Source organism: Lottia gigantea, assembly GCF_000327385.1.
Source record: "Lottia gigantea unplaced genomic scaffold LOTGIsca_47, whole genome shotgun sequence".
Classification (NCBI taxonomy): Eukaryota; Metazoa; Mollusca; class Gastropoda; family Lottiidae; genus Lottia; species Lottia gigantea.
Window position 1 is genome coordinate 1,776,753 of NW_008709640.1, and position 25,585 is coordinate 1,802,337.

A 25,585-nucleotide genomic window follows, 5' to 3' on the forward strand; every position below is an offset into this window, starting at 1 on the left:
AACTCAGAAGAACAAAAAGCCCATGGACTAAGACATAACGCAACTGATCCGTATCTTATAAATCCGAGATGTTTATTTTAGTTTGTCTAAAGGGAATTGAAATTCTCGGCAGGTATTCGGCTTATTGGATTTTGATGACCTTAAATATAAGGATTACCCAAATATAAATATTAGACAGATGGGGGTCAAAAGGTTAATTCTAGAAGAAGAGTTAGGAGAAGAGATTATAAAGTGAGATAAATAATGAGAAAATTATGATGACATTGAATTTGTCGGCTAACTTCAAAAAAACTTAATTACATGAATAACTCTTCAAGATATTTGAGTTAGAGGCAGTTATACTCGAGATGCCCATCGCACTCGATTTGAAAGATTTTGTACTGTATGGTTTGAATCATGGTTTGAATCAATTTCCATAAATTTACAGATACCTATTTTAAGATTCAAGCTCGCTATAGGCTTGACAGAATGGTATGGCAAGAATTGGCAATTTCTCCCGCCGGCGTTAAGCTAGATTTCAGTTTGCCAAGTGGAAACCCCCGAAAGATAGCTTAAAGCCGGCTTTTTCCCTCAGTGGAAACAGAGTTATCACCACCAAGATTTCGATCTTAAATTCATTTGAGCCCCATATATGTTAATCTGCTTAATTAAACCCATTTCGATCTGAATGATATAAATATGACTGCTTTGATCTGAAACGTATGGCTTGTGGTGCGTTTTTGAGCAATTTTCGCATTGACTTAGGAGGACTAGAATGTGAACCTGCCAAAATTTGCTGCATAGTAAATACAGACTACAAATAACTCCAAATTATCTCCCCTATATTCACTGTATAGACAACTGACTACAATTATATTAGAATTATACCCCTTTGACCAAGTGATTCAACTATATAAAAATACATTATTTTAATAACCTTAATATTATGTAATATTTATTGATAATGTCGCAGAAAATATAAAAAAAAGTGATAAAAATCTACATTATATTTATATAATTATAGAATCTTATTCTAAATGCCCGTACAAGTGCTAAGTGTAATAACAAGTTTTTATCATATAAATATATATAATATTATTATGCATATAATAAACAATGTCATATAGTATTTTATGTTTGAAATTTGAGGTGCCCGACAATTGTTCGTTTTGTTAATAAGATGCATGACAGGAAATTACCTTGTCCTTCAAAGATCTTCATCATGGCAGAGTCTTCAATGGAATTTTCAAACACATATCATAATGCTCTATGGTATTTATCGCTTTTCAAAACGGACGTGTATGGGTTTTTCAGGTCGCAAGAAGATTTCGGCGTTGGCAATTTTCACATTTGGTGTCTGAAAAAAATAAGTCATTAGACCTCAGGAATACTCTAGAAGCATTTAGTTTGCGTTTGCCCTCTGTAGCTACGGACCTGGTGTAGAACAGGACCAAAGGAGAAGGCTGAGGTCAATCTCAGTTTACACATTTAACTAAATATAACCTACTCGTATTGACTTACCTCGGTTTCTGGAGTACAACATATCTTATAGCTTCTCAGAATACAAACCAGAACTAATTTGAGTTCTAACAGAGCTAAACGTTGGCCGATACAATTTCTAGGTCCCATTCCAAAAGGCATATGGGCATATGGATGCATGGTTTCTTTCTTCTCTGGTGAAAACCTGAAATGAAAAACAGACCATTGAATAACCTACCATACTTTTGTTAAAGGGACATTCCACTTTTGTTGTAAGTCAAAAATTTTTTTTGCTCAAATTTGCGAGAACTATATACCAAAATCTGGAGAAATGTGCCCTTTAACGTATCTGAAAGTTTAACTAAAAAAATTCGGTCGTTAATTTTGAAACGTCAAAAATACTTTAAAACATTACGTAAGGTTGTTAAACTTTTTGGAAGCGGCTAGAAAACTAGTGTACGGATAAATATAGATACAAAAAGCATAGGCTACTTAAGAAATATTTTCAGGTATAATTTACCTTTTTGATGAAAAAAACGTTTTACAAAAATCGGAATACCCCTTTAATCAAAATTTAACTACATGTAAATACTCAACATTGTTATAGAAAAGAACATTTGAAGTAGGATACATTTCTGAATATTTTTATTAACACTCTTAGTTTCTGACCGAATTCTCAACGCATTCCATGAGTACACCTTTTATTTCCCTTTTGATTCAGACATATGCTCATAGGGACACTATAATCATAATAACCCCTTACCCGAAATGATATCAAATGATTTGAGTTTTACCCCTACCCAAGTCCTGTCTTCCCTTAAAAGTTATTAAGTCAGGAATTTACCTTTCCGGATCAAACTCGTCAGGATTCTCCCAAAAATCAGGATCCCTCTGTATAGCAAATACAGGAAAAGATATCTCCGTTCCTTTAGCAATAAATGTACCATTGATATCTATATCTTCAGCACAATATCGAGTAGTTCTGAAAGAGTTTTAGTCGTTCCGAGAGCAAAAGGGACAGTGTTTTTTTTAAAGTTGCTTTGGAAAGTTAATTACTGAGATAAAAGAAAACTATACACTATACAAGGATAACTTAGCTTATCTGAAAAATTTGAATTTAAGTATCTTGCTGTTAATTTTTATGAGTTAAAGGGGCAGTCTAGTTTTGGAAGTAGGTTGGAATTAAAGTAACCTGTCGTTCATTTTTAGAACGACAAAACTATTTAAAAGGTTTACGTAAACAGCAATATAGTTTCGATTCTACAAGAAAAGTAGACTGTAAATCAACATTACCTTATCAATGGTGGAAACAGTCTAAGAGTTTCATCAATAACCTGTTGTAAATACTTCAATTTGGTAATATTTTCATGATCAGGTTCTTCATCCTGTTAATAAAAATTGAAAGGGGGAAATAACTCAACAATATACACACATCTGTTGCCAATGTCCACAAACATCCCCTTTCTGCTTGATGGAATAAGTCTGCATGCCCGATATCGTCATAGTGTTAAAAAGATATAGGCCTAAACATCTTGTTACACTTTTTTTTAACATTTTGTAACACCGAAGTCGACATTTTGTTAAAATTATATGTACATTTTGTTACACTGATGTCTACATATTTTTTTATACCGATGTCGACATTTTGTAACACTGATATCTACATTTTGCAATACCGATGTCGACATTTTGTAACACTGATATCTACATTTTGTTATTTTGCTATCAACATTTTGTAATACTGATATCTACATTTTGTTACACTGCTATCTACATTTTGTTATACCGATGTCGACATTTTGTATCACTGATATCTACATTTTGATATTTTGCTCTCTACATTTTGTAACACTGATATCTACATTTTGTTACACTGATATCAAAATTTTGTTACACTGATATCTACATTTTGTTATGTTGCTATCTACATTTTGTTACACTGATGTCGACATTTTGTTAAACTGATATCAAAATTTTGTTACACTGATATCTACATTTTGTTATGTTGCTATCTACATTTTGTTACACTGATGTCGACATTTTATTAAACTGATATCTACATTTCTTTGACGTCTCTATCGTAAAGGTTCTGATAAAATCAGCAGCTTGAAAACTGAAAACACATCTTAAATCAACACAAAGTAGAAAATTTCACAAAAATGGTTACCTTTCCAAGTTTCTGGTTGATTTCGTGAAGAACTTTATCCTGAATGTCTGGGTGGGTGGCTAAACAATATGATACAAATGACAAAGTGGTTGATGTTGTATCATAAGCAGCCAACATAAAAATAAGAAGGTTTCCAATCAGATCATGTTGATTGAAAACTGAAACAGAAAAGCCCTTTTATGATCTACATATACAGTCTAGAACTGGTTGTGCCGATTTCGACATGCTTTCTTGGTCGGCAATGAGAGGGTCACAACAGTGGCTAAACTACCAACACGGGCCCCAAAGATAAGAATGCAGGAGAGCGTATGTTAAAACAGATATTCCCAACCCACTTTAGTCCATTGCCACCCCCACTTATCTGGTTGAGCCACTGGGACAAAATGCAACACAACACAGCACAAAATGTTCCGAAATTCAAAATGTAAGTGCAGTTAGGCAGGAACAAATAATCCTACAGAAAAATCCTGAAAAATTATCACCCAGGTTTTTTTCGCTTGATTTATACCCAACTTCCGGTTATGCCAAAATATTGCAACAAAATCAATTATGACAATCATTTCGCCAACACCCATTACCTCTGCCTTCCTGTTGTTTTTCAGAATCTTCTTTGGCCTTCATTGCCAGAGATACGAAGTCTGTTCTGTCCTGTAATATATATTTCATAAGTGAAAGTAGGAGGCCCTCTACAATTCAAGATTTCTTCTTTCAGTGGGTTGGTCACATTTTCGCCATTATTATGGTGTCGATTTGGGTCTTTAACTTTTCAAAAATTTCATAATTCCTTCAACTATATAGTTGGCCTATCACCTCTTACCATTATGTGTTGGAAACACTTCGAAACGTTGCATAAAACTTTAACCAGTGATTGTTGTTCCATAAAACTGTGTCTATATATCGTACTTTGTCTTGTTTAAACCTGTATTGCGCTATGGCATTCCACGCCCATATCAATAATTTGAAGCCTATGTAAACTTACAGATGGATTATTCTGTCTCTCAGCAATAACTTTTTCTATTGTGTCGATCATAAATTTTTTGGGTCTCCTTTTGATAAAACCAACACCAAAGAAGTCCATAATGGATACCGTAAAAGGTAACAAGACTGAAAATCAAAAGTAAACAGTTATCACCACACAGAGCACATGTATAAGACAAAAATGTAAAAATCGGTTAAAGAGGGAAATACCCGTCGACATTTCCGTAAGTGGAAATAATATTGCATAAGAATTAATACTCCTCTATATATGCAGAAGCATAGCTTTAACAATGCTAAATAACGTGGTTCAAACACGATTCAGAGATTAACATGCGACTGTTACAATTATATAATATCGTACTTACTGCCGATTAAAAGGTATACTACCTCTTGACCAAAAATTGTGATTTTTAAACAAAACTGGTGTCAAAACTATATGACAGAATCCCTCTATAATCCAATAAATTCATAAAACTAATCAACAATTAATTAAAATAAGTAATTTTGAAACACGAATAGAAGCTTAATAATTTGTTTCCATTAAGGAATTAACATCCGACAAGACCATTAATCATACTTACTGCAAATCAGAATAAAGGGATCTCCAAAGTTAAATTGTGCTGCTTCTTTTGCAGCTAGGATTAATGGGTTATCTGGGTTACCTTGAGAATCAATATCTATTCCGAAAGCTGTGGTACAAATCACATCCAATGTAAAACCGTTAAACATCCTAAAACATCAAAATTGGATCTGAATCATGTACGTATATCGTAATTACATATTTAGGGGTGTTTATCCTGTTATGATAGGCTTCCATTAGGGCGTTCACCCAGTATTTCTTGTTATCGGGGGACAAGCTCTATAGGAATCCTTGTACGTCTTTTGGAACTCCTAATGCATACGTCCATGATTCTGTTGCTGATTCAATGACGATCATCTAATCGGCTAAGATAAGGAGGATGTCGTAATACCTACGTTTTAACATCTACCGCTTTCCCACTTTCTGCATTTTTTTCGAGATGCTTCAAACAGTTCTTTATGCACATTTTCATCAGGGGTACCATCTGAGAGAAATATAACAAACAAACATACACAAATAAGATATTTAAAAGAATACTACCTCTTAGAATGGGCATAAAAGTCTCAAACTTGGTCAACAAGTGTATTCACTGGTTGGACTTACCAGGGGCCATGACTAAATTGACATCAGAATTGGATGGAAGTCTGTTCACTTTTTCTCATTATTCCAGACGACTTAGTTGGGTAAGCCTCCGGATAATCTGAAAAAGGTTCGGATAAGTACCAGCTGATGGACAGAGTCCTCCAGAAACTGAATTGTTAACATCGTTATTCTTGTTAATGGTTGTTTTTTTCCGTATTATAATGTATGATCACAATATTACCAAAAGACCTTACTCTTTAACCGAACAATAGACAATAACAACGAACAAGTTTGGGGCTAAAATACAACTATCTACATACCGCTCTCATTTTCCCCGATGTAAATGATGGAGAGAGAACTGAACGATTGTTCTTCCACCTCTCACCATTGGCCACAGTCAAAAAAGCTTCTTCATAAAGATCCTTTGGTATATTAATCTGAAAGGGTTGGTATTTTTGAAAATATATTACCAAAGACAATCAAGCAATTGTCTCTTGATTAATTTAGGAAAATCATATTAACTCTTAAATGGTAACACAAATTTAAGGAAATTTTAAGGAATTCCATGAGGTTAAGGGTTTTTGTGCTTTTAGTTTTCATAAATTTGAGCAAAAATAATTTCCACCTCCCAAAAAATCAGATTGCCCCTTTAATTAGCATAACTAACGAAGCTGTTCGCGTATTTTATACTTACTGGTCTGGCAGAAAAATTGTTGAAATGTTTAATGCAGATTTCTTTTACCAGATCGGGATCACCAACATTCAGCACTGGAGTACGACCATGATAGTAACTAATAATATAACAATATTAGAAATTAAAGGGATTGTACGGGGGTTTTCTAAATTGTTAATGTGTATTGAGCACACTGATATAATCAATTTACACCATTCCTATTTCAATCAGACGTCTTTGATTCGTGCAATTCCACATAAAATAAGTGTGTGATGACGTCACTAATCGAGGAAGGACGTATTCGATAAAGCAAACTTTGCGATTGCAGGATTCATTTTGTTTAATTTTCGGAGTATAGGTAGCGAAAAAAGATAGATATCATCCGCAGACTATAACCTACAAGGTAGGTCAGAACGTCCTTCGATCAACAATGCAAGATATTCTTCATATAACTACAGGACTGTCGTGGATCACCGCACACTAAATGTCGGTTGTTGTGGCGAAGATGAAGTGGCCCAGGAGGGAGATACGTGTCATATCATGGCCATATATACCGATTGAGTCCAAGAAGTTAGGAATTTATGACCTTAAAGCTTAATCACAATCAACAAATAACGTTAAAAAAAATACATACCCAACGATTTTCCCATACTTTTTCATTAATTCTCTGTCCATTTCTCCAACAGCCTACAATATACAGAATAATATGAGACTATATATCAACTTTAAAGGGAAAGATGAGTAATCATATCTTAGTCGCAGAAACGGGATTTATTTTTGGGAAGCCAATAAGTAATAGAATTCTCAGCCCACCATCGAAATTTTAAGCTTCAAATCTATATGTGCCAAGAATTATCGGCGTTTGAAAGTTGAAATTTAAGTCGTCTTTTCTTTAGACACTGTCCTATATAGAAAAGACATCTATAGAAATAGGAAAAAAATTCCTAATTCGAAGTATTTTTGAAGCAATTATGCGATTTTCGTAGAACTTCTGAATACTATTTACATAAAGTCAAGACTCAAATCAACTAGCCAAAGTAGCTCTACCTCCAAAATTTGACAGAATTGACATAGCCTTTAGAGGTAAAAAGATGTACTTAAACCCGAACCCTATTATGAACATCTTCACAACGTCAAACTATTACGAACGTCGTAGGCTACTTCGACTGCAAGCGATCAAAGATCACGAAAGCTAGAAAAAAATGACAACCACTTGTATAAATAATAATCCTTTATACTAGGAGTAAACCTAGATGAAACTTACCACCCCGCTATATTTTGTTAGTTGTCCCATGAATGTTGGTTCGGGTCCAGGAATACCCAACTTCTTGAAGAGCCCATGATGCCATGTAATATATCTGTAAATAACAATATGTTTATGGGTTCAATGGAAATCAAAAGAAATCCTTTTCATGTATTATATTCTACCAGGCAAGATAACTCGACACTTACTGTGTTCAGAGTAGAAACTTGATGCGCCGCTTCAAATCCAGACCAGCGCAACTCATCTGTAATTTTGATCTCACCTGTTTGATATTATACATACAGATATCTCGACATTGGTGGGCGTGGATAAAACTTCTTTAAAAGGTATTTATAATTATATACAAGTATTTTCGGTTTTTAACTTGGAAAAGTTTGAATGGCCTTGGCAAGGTTAAAAAGACCGCAGTTTGATAATTTATAATGATTTATTAATGAAATTTGTATAATGATCATGCAGAATATCATATCATGTATAACTACGATGCATCAATAAACTTTCTAAATACGTTTAAAGGTTTAGATGCGCCATTTTTCGTTGGCTGATTTAGGTCTTGAATATATGTAAATATAGTCTTAGAAGTTCTAGCAATGTATGAAAATTACCCCCAAACTAGGGAATTTAACGTTCTATTTCTATATATGTCTTTTCTATATAAAATAGAGAACGTTAAAAAAACGACTCGTATTTTTTTAACTTTGAAATGCGGATAATTTTTGACACACATGGATTTGAGGGCTCAAACTTAGACGGTGAGCTGTGAACACACTATTATTGACTAGTTTAGCCAAAAAAATCACGTTTTTGAGACTAAGTTATGATTGCTCGAACGAATGGAGCTTCTGTCCCTGTCCCTTGCATTAATTCAACAGCATTGTGCTCTTCATTTTGATCTCCCGTTCGGTGAGTTTGCTTATTTCATTTATTCTCTGTTAAAAATTTTAACCCATTTCAGTTGTCTCGTTACTAAAAAGGCTTATAAAGGCCAAGGGTCGTTATTGTTTATATTCGTGAAAGGTTGTAGTATAGGCTATAGTCATAGAGTTATATATATATAAAATATATATAGCGATATGAGTATAGCCTTCCATTGGCAAACAAGAAAGAACCTAATATAGGCCTACTGCGGCAAATAGATTATTCATATCTAATAGTGTTCTCTATGTAGATCTTTTTGTGCATAATCTGTATCAAAGTACGCTAAATTTTAATCTTTATTTCGGACATTAAAAACAATGAAATGAAATGAATTGAGTTTTACGTCCTACTTCTCTGCACCATGTGGGTTACTGAAGACGGGCAACGCTATGCAAGATAGGCCACAATGAGGGAAATTTTGCCAGGACAATGGCATTAGCCTGCTCTTTTTCAATTTCCAACTGTCGAGCGAGGGATCTTTAACGTGCACAGCGTGCACAGCGTTTATTGTCCCATCTGAACTGACTTTTTCCATGTCAGCACCTTACCTGTTTCACTGAGGTGATTTTTTTCTTCTCAGAAAACCGAAATGAAAATCACTCTGAATATTGATAAATATGTATTCTTAACTTTTGTGATAAAAATAACTTACATGTAAAATGCTGCAGCCAAAGCAGCTATGAAGACAAAGAAACAAATAAAATATTCCAACATTATTTTATAAAGTAAGCCTAAATTTCCTCGTCTATTTAGAACTCTGTGCAAAAAATGAATTAAATTAAACACTGTTAAAGTACAACGTCAGCTTTTATTTTAAAAATTAACCCTTCCTAAACGATGTTCATACAATTTCATCATACAGAAAGTAACCCGACTTGGATAAGAAAATTTCTTGTTGTCAAACCAACAGGTTTTATATAGGTCAAGGTTATATCTGTATCGAGAATAAAATGTGGCTTCGATTGAAACTCTGTGGTCGAACTAATGTGGAAATGACGTAATTAATTATCTACCATGTGCATGTCGAGTGAGAGTTACAATCGAACTTGATCGAGCAATATGGCACTAAATGCGGTCTTGATAACTCGTATTCGACCTTCAAAATAGCTAAAGTCAGACCCGATCTTCTAACTGGGTCAAATATTACGCCACAGGAGTCTCAACGCCATCAAATATAACATAGAACCTGCAGTCAAACCTGAGCTCCAATCGAAGTCATCCTTTAATGTGTCCTATTTTCCGACCCCAAATATGTAGGCCATAATATACGCACTGTACTTCCAAAATATAAAATAATATTATTTAGTAAAGGCCCCCACACACGGAGAAAAATTGGAGCCCACCAAAAGCGCGGCGCAAATAGCACGCGCTACTTGCTCACCACACTACTCCCCGCACACAACGCGGCTTTCACTCAGCGTTTATCAAAATGGCTGATTACAGTGACAGTTCAAAAGATGAAAAACGAGAGAGAATGCAGTTGTTATTGTTGTCGTTACTCTTCTGGTGATCGGATATTGTACAGGCAGGGTAGGCCTACTCTTGTCACAATTCAACATTTCCTATAGGATCGATTCTGTCAATACTTCACTGGGTGCCGCCGTCTTTAATTATCAATATCGCATGCGCGGTGTGTTCGTTATATTGCCTGAGAAAGTCGCGCTCGATTACCCGCACACATCCAATCCGGTCCCAGTGGAGTAGAAAGGGCTCCAAATGCTACCCCGATTAATAACAGGTGTGTATAGTAGGTTTAGAAAAGAATAAGATAGCTAAAATGCAGAATCCAAACAGTGCATTGAAGGATCTCCCAGAACTATGTAGGCCTATTGGTGTTCCGTCTGCGAAGCATTTTTTTGGAATATGTGAATATCAGCATAGCCTAATCGTTGGCATGACAATTCTGGCGGTAAAATGATAAGAAACCAAAAAATAATCATTTTATGTTAGTGTTATTGAATTAACTATTGTTACAAACATTATATAATAAACAAAAAAAAACCAAAATTGCAATTTCTTTTTCTTTCTTCTATTAGGCCATAGGATTGATGTCATTTTGTCAAAACTCTTAGGGTTCAAAGGAATAAGAACAATTTCATTCTTCTAACCCATGAATTTGTTCAACCAATCTGTTTCATGTGATTTGTAGTATTCGATACTTCGAAGACCAATGAACAGATAAAAATAATTGAATTGTTTGCAAAATTTACAGCGCAAGGAACATAGAATTATCTCCCCTCGAACTGCTCAGACGACAGACTACAACTATATTAGAATTATTCCTTTTTGGTGAAAAAATTCAATTGTACAAAAACTACATTATTTTATTGACGTTAATATAAAGTACGAGGTCATAGAAAAATAAAAAAAGGTTATAAAAATCTACATAATATACTTTTTAGAATCTGAGTCCAAATACCCGTTTAAACGTTAGTGTTATATAATAACATATAATAAACATTGTAATAGTAGCATTTGTTAACTGACACCAGATGAAAATTGAATGGGAATTAATAATGGATACACATGGCTAAGAAAGCTAAAAGTTCACACTATTACTGATTAGTCAAACTGGCGTGGTATTTATCGCTTCTCAAAACGGACATGTATGGGTTTTTCAGTCCTTAAGAAGAGTTCGCCTTTGGCCATTTTCACATTTGGTGTCTGAAAAAAAAGTCAGTAGATCTAAGGTAAAATCTAGAGGCATCAAATCAAATTTTTAGCACTATCCAGTCTCATCACACAGCGACATTATTTAGTCTTCCAGGTGTAAATTTTGTTACTGCCTTCTTGGCCTAGGTCTAGATTACACATAGCTAATTTGATGTTCTACGACCAATATTTGATATTGACCTTGGTTGTTAGCTTTCCAAATAGCCGTCATATCCACTTTTTTGAAAAGTCCAAAGAAGCGAATTTAATGCTATTTAAATGTACACTACCCGTTACGGTGACCAAAATTTGTTCAAACTTGGCCGAAATGAGTCCAGTGGACTTACCAAAACTATACTACAGAATCCCTATTTAATCCAATAATTCCATAAAACTAAGTAATTTTGAAACACGCTTAGAAGCGTTTTTGAATAATTACTTAGTTTAATGGTTATGTCGTCTTATATAGAGATTCTATGTTTTAGTTATGACACCTGACAAGTTCAACTGATGAATATATACACTTGATCAAGTTTGCGACTTGAAATTTTATTTTTATTCTAATACGCAGTATTCTTTTAATGAAGGGACCATCAAATATCTCTGGAGGGTATTCTAAGATTACGATGCAGCAACGAACCAAAGGAGACGGTTGAGGTCAAACCCAGTTTACACATTTCACTTCGTATCACCTACTCGTATTGACTTACCTCGGTTTCTGGAGTACAACATATCTTATAGCTTCTCAGAATACAAACCAGAACTAATTTGAGTTCTAACAGAGCTAAACGTTGGCCGATACAATTTCTAGGTCCCATTCCAAAAGGCATATGGGAATATGGATTTATGGATTCTTTATTCTCTGGTGAAAACCTGAAAGGAAAAATATCAAGTGACCTTTTTACTTCAATAAATGTTCATTTAAGGGACAGGTTCTTCATCTGTTTGACCAATCATATATAGTCTCAAAAGCTGAAATTGTATTTTCAGCTCACCATCAAAATCTGAGCCTTCAAATTCATGTGTATCCAGAATTATCAGCGTTTGAAAGTTAAAATGACGTCTCTGTCATAGAGAAAAGACTTGTATAAAAGTAAAATTCCTAGTTTAAGGTATAATCATAATAACTCTACTTCCAGTCCGCTAGTTCCATTACAAAGTTATAAAGGCAGATATTTACCTTTCTGGATCAAACACGTCAGGATTCTCCCAAAAATCAGGATCCCTCTGTATAGCAAATACAGGAAAAGATATCTCCGTTCCTTTAGCAATAAATGTACCATTGATATCTATATCTTCAGCACAATATCGAACCGTTCTAAAATATAGCGTTATGATATAAATAGTTTTAGTCGTTCCATGAGTTAAAGGGGCAGTCTAGTTTTGGAAGTAGGTTGGAATTAAAGTAACCTGCCGTTCATTTTTAGAACGACAAAACTATTTAAAAGGTTTACGTAAACAGCAATATAGTTTCGATTCTACAAGATTAGTAGACTGTAAATCAACATTACCTTATCAATGCTGGAAATAATCTAAGAGTTTCATCAATAACCTGTTGTAAATACTTCAATTTGGTAATATTTTCATGATCAGGTTCTTCATCCTGTCAATAAAAATTGAAAAGGGGAATTAATTCAGCAATATGCCTAAATTTAAAACTAAGCGTTTTATGATGTCACTATCGCAAAATTTCTCAATATATAAATAAATCAAGTACTAACGATCCGAACCGCAAAACGAAACCCGAATTCAAAACAACACATTGGCGAAACTTAAGTAGCAGCTAATGAACTTTTCACTTGCTTGAAGAAGTATTTCATAATATACAGTGGTACCATTTCGCAGCATTTGAGATAGTGACGTCACAGACGTCTTACTGGAAATCAGAACGGTGCAAATCGATGCTATCAGTGTCTCTGATACACATGAAAATTTAAAAAAAAATCTCTACAAAAAAAATATAAAATTCCAGAAATTGTTACCTTTCCAAGTTTCTGGTTGATTTCGTGAAGAACTTTATCCTGAATGTCTGGGTGGGTGGCTAAACAATATGATACAAATGACAAAGTGGTTGATGTTGTATCATAAGCAGCCAACATAAAAACAAGAAGATTTCCAATCAGATCATGTTGATTGAAAACTGAAACAAAAAACCACTTTTAATAACTACACACAGCCTAAAACTGGTTGTGCCGATATCAATTTGGGCCTCGACATGCTTTCTTGGTCCGAAAAGTTCTCAACCACCATAGGAACTGCCTTCTTGAACAATGTTCATAGACCCACCCCAAAGGGAGCCCCAACCCATGATAAAAATGCAAGGGCATATGCTAAAAAAAATTCCCGGAAGAGAAAGTGGGGGAGTTGAGCCACTGGGTCACATCACAACACAACAAATAAACGTGTACAAACTTTCGAATTTCAAAAATTACATTTTTGTCCATTCAGTTCAGTTGAATACGAAAAATAAACCGATTAAAAAAACCCGAAAAAGTTTATCACCCAAGGGTTTTTCCGCTTCATTTATACCAAACCTCCGGTTACGCGAAAAATCTGCAACAAGTCAATATTAGCCTAATTATTTTAAATCATTTCGCCAACACTTATTACCTCTGCCTTCCTGTCGTTTTTCAGAATCTTCTTTGGCCTTCATTGCCAGAGATACGAAGTCTGCTCTGTCCTGAAAAAATATATTTCATAAGTGAACCCAAACAAGAATTTACATTATTGCGCCATTTTAAAATGACATATGCGCCATTTTGGGGGGTTGATTTGAGTCTTGAATATATAATTATGTAATAGTCTTTAGAAATACTAGAAATAGGCGAAAATGGCAAAATTCCTTTAAAAATACTTCAAACTAGGAATTTCTATTTCTATAGATGTCTTCTCTATCTTTGGTAGTGCCTCAAGAAAAGACGAGTCGTCTTTTTGACTATACCCATATCAATAATTTGAAGCCTATGAAAACTTACAGATGGATTATTCTGTCTCTCAGCAATAACTTTTTCTATTGTGTCGATCATAAATTTCTTGGGCTCCCTTTTCATAAAACCAACACCAAAAAAATCCATAATGGGTATCGTAAATGGCAACAAGACTGAAAATCGAATTTACACTTAAAATATGTACAAAACGAAAATATGAAATTCGACAACAGTAAATAATGCTCTTCATCGTTTAAAGAGAGAGATCCCTTTCGACATCTCTGTAAGTGAAAAGATTTGATAGAAATCAATGCTCCTATATAATACAGAAGCTTAGCTTTAACATTGACTGAAACATCTGTTTCCAAATAGCTATCGGAGGCTGCATTAGAGGCAGATGTGTCGGTCTAAGTATCTAACAATGCTAAATAACGTGGTTCAAACACGATTGCTGTTTCCATTATCATATCCATAAATCACACTAAGCCAACTGTAGATTAAAAGTATCCTGACCTGCGAACATTGCTATGATTGAAAATATTTTGTAGCAAAATTACAGAATTGTGGCCTGTGCTTGGAAATTGAGATTAGACGTGACCATTTATCGTACTTACTGCAAATCAGATTAAAAGGATTTCTCAAGTTAAATTGTGATGCATCTTTTGCAGCTAGGATTAATGGGTTATCTGGGTTACCTTGAGAATCAATATCTATTCCGAAAGCTGTGGTACAAATCACATCCAATGTAAAACCGCTAAACATCCTAAAACATCAAAATTGGATCTGAATCATGTACTTATATCGTAATTATATATTTAGGGGTGGGTATCCTGTTATGATAGGCTTCCATTAGGGCGTCCACCCAGCATTTCCGGTATTGGGGGCAGCTCTATAGGAATCCTTGTACGTCTTTTGAAACGCCTAATGCAAACGCAATGATTCTGTTGCTGGTTCAATAACGATTATCTACTTGGATAACCTGAGTAGGATGTCACAATACTTACGTTTTAACATCTACCGCTTTCCCACTCTCAGCATGTTTTTCGAGGTGCTTCAAAAAGTTCTCTACGCAATTTTTCATCAGGGGTACCATCTGAGAGAAAAATGAGATATTTCAATATTCTCCCATAGCTGGGTGAATCTTGACATCAAGGTCGTTGGATAAAAGTAATCGTTTCTCATTAATTCATAGGCCTACTCCATACGCCATACTCTGGATCCATAATCCAGATGTAAATGGGTACACGGATAAATTGAGAAAGATCAATGCGAGGAAGTTTGGCCGAGTTGGTTGACAGAGTTCCCCAGGAGCTAAATTGTTATCCTCGTTATTCTGGTTAAATTGTTGTTTTTATTTCTGTACTCTGATGTAAAATTACAACATCATTGCTTTTAAACTGAACTAGCCTGGGGTTTAATAGCTCTTATTTCTAACAGAAATACAATAAATTCTACCTACCGCTCTCATTTTCCCCGATGTAAATGATGGAGAAAGAACTGAACGAGAGTTCCTCCACCTCTCACCGTTGACAACAGTCAAAAAAGCTTCTTCATAAAGATCCTTTGGTACATTGAACTGAAAGGTAACCGAAATTTAAGGAAATCCATGGGGTTAAGGGTCATATTTCTCTAGATTTTGGTGTATAGTTTCGAGCAAAAACAAATTTCCAACTCCCCAAAAATCAAATTACCCCTTTATCATAATTCATCTAATGAAGGTGCTCAGGCATTCCATACGACATACTTACTGGTCTTGAAGAAAAATTGTTGAAATGTTTAATGCAGATTTCTTTTACCAGATCGGGATCACCAACATTCAGAACTGGAGTACGACCATGATAGTAACTACAAAAAGAATGATTCAAATAAAGTTTAATATCTCCTTTCTTCAGAATATTATGCTGCTATAATGTATTATGGCGTGCAGGTCCATTTATTAGGACTTTGTCATTTGGTTGAATATATCAAATGACCTAGAACATGAGATGCATATGAATTTCTTCAGATCGTGGATGGCAGTGGGGTCAGCGACCTCTTTCAGGCTAACGCAAAGTAACTGAATTGCTATTGGTTGATATTCGGGCTATAGGTTGTCACAAATAATACATACCCAACGACCTTCCCATATTTTTTCATTAATTCTCTGTCCATTTCTCCAACAGCCTAAAATATAGTACAATATTAAATGACTCTATATCCACTATAACAGTGTCAATGATTGGACAGAATTGACATATAGCCTGGATATATACAGGTAAAAAGATGTACAGATGTAAACCCTAACCCTATAATGCCAAGCTATTAAGAACTTATACCTTGACTGCAATAGCCACTATTCTTATATCACGATTGATTGAATAATGCGCCAGGGAATATAAACAAGCATAGCCCTCGACGGAAAAGACTGTGAACATTATGGCTTTGTGTTCACAGACCTGAATGGCTTTATTACGTACGAAGTACGAATTTCGTAATATTAGCTCGACATTGTGAAGATGATAAATGAAGTAACATCAAATTTTCTTATTTTTGAGCAAATTACATTGTTTAAATAATAATCCGATAACTGGATGAAACTTACCACTCCGCCATATTTGGTAAGTTGACCCATGAATGTTGGTTCGGGTCCAGGAATACCAAACTTCTTGAAGAGCCCATGATGCCATGTAATATACCTGTAAATAACAATATGTTTATCATATCTGGACACCTAATGCGTTCAGGGAGTTAAGACATGTGCAGAAACTGTATACAATAGGCCTTTGTACGCCGCTTTAATTCATACCAGCGCCACCCATCTTCAATTTTGATCTCATTTGTTTGGTACTATGCATGAGATCTCGTCATTGTTGTGCTTGGGTAAAACTTGTTGAATAGTGTGACCTTCACAAGGTTAAATATACCGCAGTTCGGTTTTGGTAAAGAAACTAATAATATACATTATGAAATTTGTATAACTCCGAAGTATCAAGAAACAATCTAAATATATTTAAAGGGATTGTAAAGAGGTTTTCTGAAATGTTTATGTGTAACAGAGATAGAGGTTCTTGCAATTCCTCTAAAACTAAATTGTTCGATGACGTCACTATTCGTAAAGGACGTTACGTTATAAATGATAATTTGCAATCAGTGACGTCATTAAACACTTAATTTTAGTGTTAGATGGTGAAAAGAACACAGTCTCATGAAGGCACTGGCCTAGGTCACAAGGTAAAGGTTTATGATAAAACAAATTCTAGTGGAACTGCAGAAATAAAAATTGGAATGGAGCAAATTGATGATATCTGTGTCCCTAATACACATTATAAACAATTAAGAAAAACTCTTTACAATCCCTTTAAATCTGAAGAAATGATTCGTCTCAGTGAGTTTGCTTATTTCAATCATGCCCAGTCAAAAAATGTAACCCCATTCAGCTGTCCCGTTACTAAAAGTAGATACTTAGTAATAATAATACCTCCACTCAGCTATCCATATAAAGGCCAAGGGTCATTATTTCCTTCATTCGTGAAAACTTGTTATATCATTGGCAAATACAAGAAAAAACTTTTTGCACCTATATCAATGTAGGTTAAATTTTAATCATGATTTCGGACTTGGTAACGTTATAGATTTCTAATGATTTTTTCATGAACCCAGGATTTCAAATGAAAATGATTCTGAATTGATCAATATAAATTATTTTATTTTGATACAATAAAATAAAAAATAACTTACATGTAAAATGCTGCAGCTAAAGCAGCTATGAAGGCGAAGAAACAAATAAAATATTCCAACATTATGCCTAAATTTCCTCGCCTAATTAGAACACTGTGCTATAAGTGAATTAACTTTAACAATTTTAGCACAATAACACTTTCCAAGTACAACGTCAGCTTTTATTGAAAAATTAACTTTTCCTAAATGATGTTTAAGTTCACATAATATCGTCATACACCTAAGTAAACCGACTTGCATAAGAAAATTTCTCGTTGTCATAAGCCAACAGGTTTTATAGGTCAATATGATTGTGTCCTATTTTCCAACCCCGAATATGTAGGCTATGATACTGATCTTACAAAATATGAAGTAATATTACTTCATGAGCACTTAATAACATGTAATTTTCATAAACGCTTAATAACATGTAATCCTTATTAGCGCTTAATATGTAATCTTTTTAGGTCTGAGCTTTTCTCAGACCCTTCAAAAGGGGGTGGGGTGGGGGATTTCTATGGCGTTTCTGCTTTGGAATCCCAACACTGACAGGGGACCCTATATACTGAAGTCATTTACTTTGAGAATCGGGCATTACCCAGTCCATGACCGTCATGAGTTGATCTGTTGAAGCTTCAAATTAAGCCTTAGGATGTGATGGTGGGGGGGGGGGGGGGGGATCTCATTTGTTTGGTACTATGCATGAGATCTCGTCATTGTTGTGCTTGGGTAAAACTTGTTGAATAGTGTGACCTTCACAAGGTTACTGCAGTTCGGTTTTGGTAAAGAAACTAATAATATACATTATGAAATTTGTATAACTCCGAAGTATCAAGAAACAATCTAAATATATTTAAAGGGATTGTAAAGAGGTTTTCTGAAATGTTTATGTGTAACAGAGATAGAGGTTCTTGCAATTCCTCTAAAACTAAATTGTTCGATGACGTCACTATTCGTAAAGGACGTTACGTTATAAATGATAATTTGCAATCAGTGACGTCATTAAACACTTAATTTTAGTGTTAGATGGTGAAAAGAACACAGTCTCATGAAAGCACTGGCCTAGGTCACAAGGTAAAGATTTATGATAAAACAAATTCTAGTGGAACTGCAGAAATAAAAATTGGAATGGAGCAAATTGGGGGGGGTAGGGGAATATCTTTGCAAAACAGACTCAGGTACAGTCTTCTTTTCAAGATATACCACAAATAGCTGTGCTGACTCTATAATAGTGTTGAGATATTTTTTTACCACCGACGTTTTTAAAACTTGTTATAAATTCTATAAGTTTATGTCACTCTTCTATTTTGAACTAGGCAGAGCTCTCTATATAATATGGCTCCACGGGAGTAACATAGTATTGTTGTCTGATAATGTCTCGCGAGTTATCTCCCATTCTTTTTGCATGACGGGAATTTTCGAAATCATCCAATCAAATGCCATCTTTTCATTTACCTTTGAAAACGAAAGCGGCAAGAAGAAAATAGTGTTATGGTTTAAAAAAAAAATCAGATTACTTTTAAAAATAATAATTTTTGTTTTGAATCAAGTTAACGGACAAACTACGCATCATGAGCGAGAGGTATTTCCCATTTATTCTTTATTTTCTCTTTGAGAAATTCAAAAGCCCCACAAACAAGCATTTGTCTTGTAATCTTTCTTCGGTCTTCGACTTTTTTTTTATTTTGAAAGTTTTATCTGTGTAAGATTGTGATGGAAGCCACTTGAACAAGTTGAACAAATTGAGTGATAGTCTCAGTGATATTCATTTAGTCTGAGTGTTGGCGATGAGGATCTGTTGAGTAACTAATTCTTGGGTCAAGTTGTCAATTTATATTTTTAAGAAATGTACTTTACTAAGTACGGTACTGTACTGTAGATCTAGTGGCAAGTACACATTATTTGATCGATTTCAGCACTTTGCAATTTCACAATTTGACCATAAACCTTGACAAGATACTTATTTACAAGTTGTTAGAAGCCGAGTAGACAGTAGTGATAGCCTACAATTTCGACTAACATGTAGACATAGCTCAACTACCTAGATCTACTTTATTGAACGTACTAATGGCAACTACTTTTATGGGTATCTCTGTAATGTGCCGTAGGTACTTAGTTTGCACTTTTGTAGGCAGGTTTTATTCTCAAATCGTTAACTTGTGTGCTGAAATCAATCAAATTTGCACTTAACACAAAGAACATTAATGTCCTTTAATGACAACACTAAGACTGTCTAAGTTTATTTATCATAAACTTAAGATCGATCAGAGAGTAGCTCTGAAATTATGGAACATTTCCTGCCTTTGGCTTTAGTCTCAGGTGACTTGATTGGCTGCCTCAGGCAATCAGCATCAGCGATTTTATTGTCTTTTGCTTCCAATTCCAATTAATGCTGGGCTAAAAAATGAAGTAAAAAATACAGTCCATAGCCAGACTGTAGACTAACTGTCTTTTTTTTCCCTTATATTCCAGGCAGCGTATAAAGTCAGAAGTGCATGCTTTCTTTGACAAGTCACTAGATAAATTTTATGCAATATGGGAAAGTATTGGAATACCAGACGATGCCATCAGAGCCCGAGGTGACACAGTTTCCCTCCATTTACAGACCTTGATATCAGAGATGTTACAAGAAGAAGATGCATTAAAAGATAGAATGCAGAAGAGTATCAGTGAATTTTCTCTCCAGGTTAAAGAACTGTGTGAGGAACTTCAGTTACCAGTTTATAAGGTGAGTTAACAGTTACTTAGCTACCATTGCCTTTGGAGGCTTAAGCTTATAGGTAAGGGTCTAGACTAGTTTTGATTATTTGTTTATGTCTGATAGTAAGTTTATAACATGTTAACACATCAGAAAACAGTCTGAAGAATGGTGTTCAGTGGCTTTAAAAAAATCACCTCCTGGTTTTATGAAGATATCCCTTTAACTGAAAGAAAAGACAAGGATTATGTCCCATTTAGACCATTTCACTAAATTTAACAACATTTCAAACAAGGTTAACTGATACCAATATCATAATGTTAACTGTTAATGCAGAATTTTTGAATGTTGAACTCTGTTTTCAGAGTCAGTCAGGTTTACCGATGATACAGAAAGAAAAGGATCTAAGAATGAAAGTTGAGTCATTGTCACATGAAAAGAATACAAGAGTAAATGATATGAACAGACTAAAAGGACAAGATCAGAACTTATGTGAAGCATTGTGTATGACACCATATTACATACCAACTGGTAGTGTACCATCTAGAGATCAGATCAAAGAATTAGAAAAGCATGTTGCTTCACTCAAATCCACCAAGGTAATTTAAAGAAGACATTTTAACAGAAAGCCAGTTTTTCAAAACTGCCTTTTGTTACTGTAATCAAACATTTTTTTCATTATCATGTGAAACTTGCAACATACTAAAACTAAGGACTAATTTTTTTTATATGAGATAAGCTTATATTTTGAAAAATAAGATCCTTGTAACCTTTTCTTAAAAAGATTTGCACTCATATGTTGCAAACATTTTTCCTCTTGTACTTGTAGTTCTTGTTTTGTTTCAGGACAAACGTTTATCTGATTTTTTAACAACCAAGAAAGACATCATTAAATTAATGGATGAGTTAGAACAGGATCCAGAAACATCTTTTGAAAAGGATGTTGTTTTAGAGGCTGAAGATTCCTTTATTTTATCTACTGATAACTTGAAAAAACTACTATCTTTACAGCAAGAGGTAGAGTTGAATTTTCCAATTCGTTTGTTAACTTTATATTTTAGTGAATGCAAATTCAGTCAAATTCAAGTGTGTCAAATTGTCAATGATAAAGCAATAATTGAAATGTGTTCTTTGGTTATAAATATTCCTCAGATTTCTAATTATAAAGCTTTTGTTTTTTCAGTTCAAATGCAAAATCAGGCACATCAAAAAACTGTGACGCAAGGTCGTGCATGAAAAAGTATTAAGAAATGATTTAAAGGACTTCTGAAGACTATTTGTACATATATTCAAGGCTAAAATAAACCCCAAAAATGCAACATCTGTCCCTTTAAAGTTTGAATTCTGTTTATGATCTTTGGAATTTCTACTTCAGCTTTTATCAAAGAGAGAGGAAGCTAAACAGATATGTAATGATTTATGGCAGACAGTGAAAAGTTTATGGGATAGATTAGATATATCGTTATCTGAACGTAATGCATTCTGTGCTGGTAAAGAAGGTTATAAACGTAAAATTCTACAATGTTTACGTGAGGAGATTATTCGCTGTGAACAAATGAAGTTACAGAATATTGAACGATTTGTATTGGGTATACGTAAGGAATTGACTAGCTGGTGGGACACATGTTTCTATAGCAAAGAACAACGAGAACATTTTGATATGATCTTCCATGAGGGTATGTATATTTATAACTTTCAATGAATCATCTTATCATTGATACACCAAATTAATTATGATCTTGTCATACCTACCTGATTCTGGTTCAGCATATATCATATGGTCAGAGATAATATTAAACCACAAATTACAAGAATTCCTGATTATGCGATACCAGTTGAAAATTTAATTGGTTAATACATGAAATGTTGATTCTTGAAATGCTGACCATGTCTAATTAATATTTGATCTTGATAATATTTCAGATGAGTTTACAGAAGAGTTATTAGAAATACATGAAAGAGAACTAGCTAAAGTTAAAGATTATTATCAACAGAATAGAGAGTTATTAGATAAAGTGGCACAACGAGAATCATTATTCAAACAGTTCTTAGAAGCTGAGGTATAATTCCTTCCAGAGATTTTGAATTTGAGTATCTATAAAAATTTTGAATATCATTTCTGAAAGACATTGTTCAAAAATTCTAACCATAGTGAGAGACTAGTAATAGTAAATCCACCATCAAAACCCCGCAAAAATTGTTGATCAATAAACTTTTTTATTTTAACAGAAAAATGCAAAAGATCCAGATCGATTCTTTAAGAATCGTGGTGGTAAATTATTACAAATGGAAAAGGATATGAAAAAAATTCAGAAAGATTTACCCAAGGTTTGTATTAGTGAAGTATATTTCTAAATATCGTATAATAGCATTTTAAACTTTTAAGACCTTTTCAACACTAGCAGTTGCTCTGCCTAGACACATAATTTCGTAATATGTAAGTCATGTATGTATACAGCCATTACCAAGTGAAAACTTAAATAGACCTCTTAAAATTGCTATATTTTAGATTGAAAACCTTTTAGATAATCGGGACACAGCTCCCCTAAAAAGTGTCACTTTCGTAGAGTTTAGAATTTCCATCTTTTACTTGTGTTTTGTAATTTCTAATGACAGGTATTTTGTATTGTAGGTTGAAGCTAAAGTTAAAGAAGCTATTTCAGAATGGGAAAAAGAAAATTGTAAACAATTTTTAGTGGGAGGTGTGAAATACGATGCATTTATAGATCAACAATGGCTAGATTATGAAGAATCTAAAATCAAAGAAAAAGAACAAAGGGTAATAGTCATTATTTTTTAAGCACTATGCTTGATTAATCTCTCTAAGATCTTACTTCTTGATTGGGGAACTAAGTTTCACTTTAAGATTTTCTTTGGGAGCCGCAGTGACTCGGTGAATTAGATGCTTGCACGCTAACCTGAAGGTCCAAGGTATAATCCCGGCATAGGTCGAGATAATACAGTTGGATTTTTCAACAAGTTTCCCCCTGTCAGTGATGCAAGTAAGAGGGGCTGACATGGAAAAAGCGTCTAATCGTACAAGCTGTGCATGTTAAAGATCCCTCGACAGTTGAAAATCGAAAAAGTCTGCTAATATAGCTGTCCTGGCGAAATTTCCCTCATTGCACCCTGCATGGCGTGGCTTGTGTTTTCATTAACCCACATGGTGCAGAAAAGTAGGATGTAAATCCCCTTACATTTCATATTTTAAGATTTTGTATGTAACTAAAAGTACTACTTTTAGATTATTCACCAACTTGGCATACAATTTACATATTTAAGAACTCCAATCAAATATTATTAGAAAAATATTCAAATGTTGGGGTTACTAACTAAATGTGACTCTTTAATTTTCAGCACATAAAGAAGATTAAACAAACAGTAGAAGAAGCACACTTTGGTACCCATGTTAGTAAAACCACACCTGTCAAAAGACGATTACAAACACCTACCAAAACACCATTACAAAATAAATCAAGAAGGGTAAGCCTTGAATTTTTCGATCAATTTATTAAAGAATAACTGTCATTGTCATTGCTGGTACAAAAACACAGATTTCATTTGGCACTATGGCATGATCCTGAAATCAGAATGTGTTAGGTCATTGGTCTTGAGAAGAAAGCTTGTACTTTGCAAATGATGCTGTTTTAACCATGAGTTATCTTGGAACAAAGAATCTATGCTTTTAATGTTGTTATAGTACTATAGGGGACACTCTCTGAGAAACATGACTTGAGTGAAATCAAGATTAAGCTTATAAGATTTGCAGTTATATGATTGGTTTATATTTAAACCTTGTGATTAACCAATGAGATGATTGCGCCCCAGTGTTGTAAATAGAATTTTCAAAAGACATGTATTGTGTATGGTTTTCTATAGGTTGATAAAAGTAAAACTAGTTTTACAGCCAGTATTAAAATGAAACTATCAGTTTGTCAAAAGGTAGCTAGTTAGTTCTGCAAGTTATACTACAGTTCACCTTTGACAGTTTTTGCACTTTGTTCAATCACTTTATTCTGTTATCCAACTTTCTTTCACTTTATTCAAACTGTTTGGTTTGTTAACTTATATTGTTTGATCATTCTTATGCAAGTGGATTTCAGGATTCAAGTCTGATTTCTTCTGAGATATCGGGTTGGCCAGAAAAAAATGTAACGAATGTTTATAAAGCATCAAAGTTAAATTTTTGACATAATTATGTCATCTCTGTATTTAAATGATCAATCTTAGAAAAAACTATTCTGAAAACCAAGGTTTCACAATATTTTTCATCTTCACATTGTCAATATATTGCAAACTCTGTCTTATACCTTGACTGCATAGCCACAATTCCTGTATCACAGAAGTTTGTAAATGCAGCGCTTAGATTGGATTGTATGTTAATGAATACACAGAATGAGTGCCCTTGAGAAAGTTTGTAAACCATAAGCCATAATGTACAATTGCTTTAATTGTAATACAAGAATTGTGGCTATTGCAGTCAAGGTATAAGACAAAGTCATGATGATTGGTTTTTCACTGGTTATTATATGCACTATGCACTGTTATTAATTGTTTGTTCACTGCATGTCACTTTCCAGATGAATGAAACTAAAACACCTGGTTCTGCTAGCCGTTTACATCAGAGAAGTGTATTTGCTTCTCCTCTTGCTAGAGCTCCTATTTCTGTTACTAAACTTAAGGCCAAAACAGAGGTGAGATTTGAAACTACTTTTGAATGTTGCTTGACTGGTAAAGTATAAGCTTATATATACTTTGGTCTATTTTACTTTCTTGCTTATACAGAATTTATTAGCATTGGTGAGCAAAAGCTTACACGACATATATTGCATAAGATCATTAACCCTTTAAACACAAGTGTGTCTCAACTGGCCCCATAGACTTAAGTAAACCCCAGTTTCTAAAACTAGTAGTAATCGTGAGGATTGTAAGCTGATATCACTTGTAATCAATCATAAAAACACGGAAATGAAGGTAGGTTTTCTTGTCCAT

The 25,585-nt window shown here is 34.2% G+C and overlaps 3 protein-coding genes across 3 annotated transcripts; 1 reads left to right on the top strand and 2 right to left on the bottom strand.

The window, feature by feature from the left end:
* Positions 1-1,482: 1,482 nt before the first annotated feature.
* Positions 1,483-7,810, bottom strand: LOTGIDRAFT_124731 (hypothetical protein; the record flags this gene model as incomplete). Its single annotated transcript, XM_009061335.1, has 11 exons — positions 1,483-1,663; positions 2,303-2,440; positions 2,752-2,843; positions 3,626-3,799; positions 4,545-4,729; positions 5,185-5,333; positions 5,579-5,667; positions 6,086-6,202; positions 6,460-6,556; positions 7,073-7,125; positions 7,706-7,810. Coding segments are annotated over 11 exons (1,380 nt in total), but the record flags the coding sequence as incomplete, so codon positions are not given.
* Positions 7,811-10,554: 2,744 nt separating this feature from the next.
* LOTGIDRAFT_218629 (hypothetical protein) lies at positions 10,555-18,173 on the bottom strand. The gene is made up of 14 exons (XM_009061336.1): positions 17,917-18,173; positions 16,781-16,874; positions 16,310-16,362; positions 15,948-16,044; positions 15,659-15,775; positions 15,204-15,292; positions 14,814-14,962; positions 14,248-14,372; positions 13,883-13,952; positions 13,255-13,412; positions 12,784-12,875; positions 12,453-12,590; positions 11,983-12,145; positions 10,555-11,284 (listed from the first exon to the last, which is right to left on the bottom strand). The coding sequence occupies exons 1-14, from the start codon at positions 17,976-17,978 to the stop codon at positions 11,204-11,206; spliced, it is 1,488 nt and encodes a 495-aa protein (XP_009059584.1). The 5' UTR covers positions 17,979-18,173; the 3' UTR covers positions 10,555-11,203.
* Positions 18,174-20,404: 2,231 nt separating this feature from the next.
* On the top strand, positions 20,405-24,031 carry LOTGIDRAFT_53299 (hypothetical protein; the record flags this gene model as incomplete). Its single annotated transcript, XM_009061232.1, has 8 exons — positions 20,405-20,623; positions 20,959-21,192; positions 21,440-21,610; positions 21,969-22,269; positions 22,517-22,653; positions 22,823-22,921; positions 23,226-23,372; positions 23,951-24,031. Coding segments are annotated over 8 exons (1,389 nt in total), but the record flags the coding sequence as incomplete, so codon positions are not given.
* Positions 24,032-25,585: the final 1,554 nt, after the last annotated feature.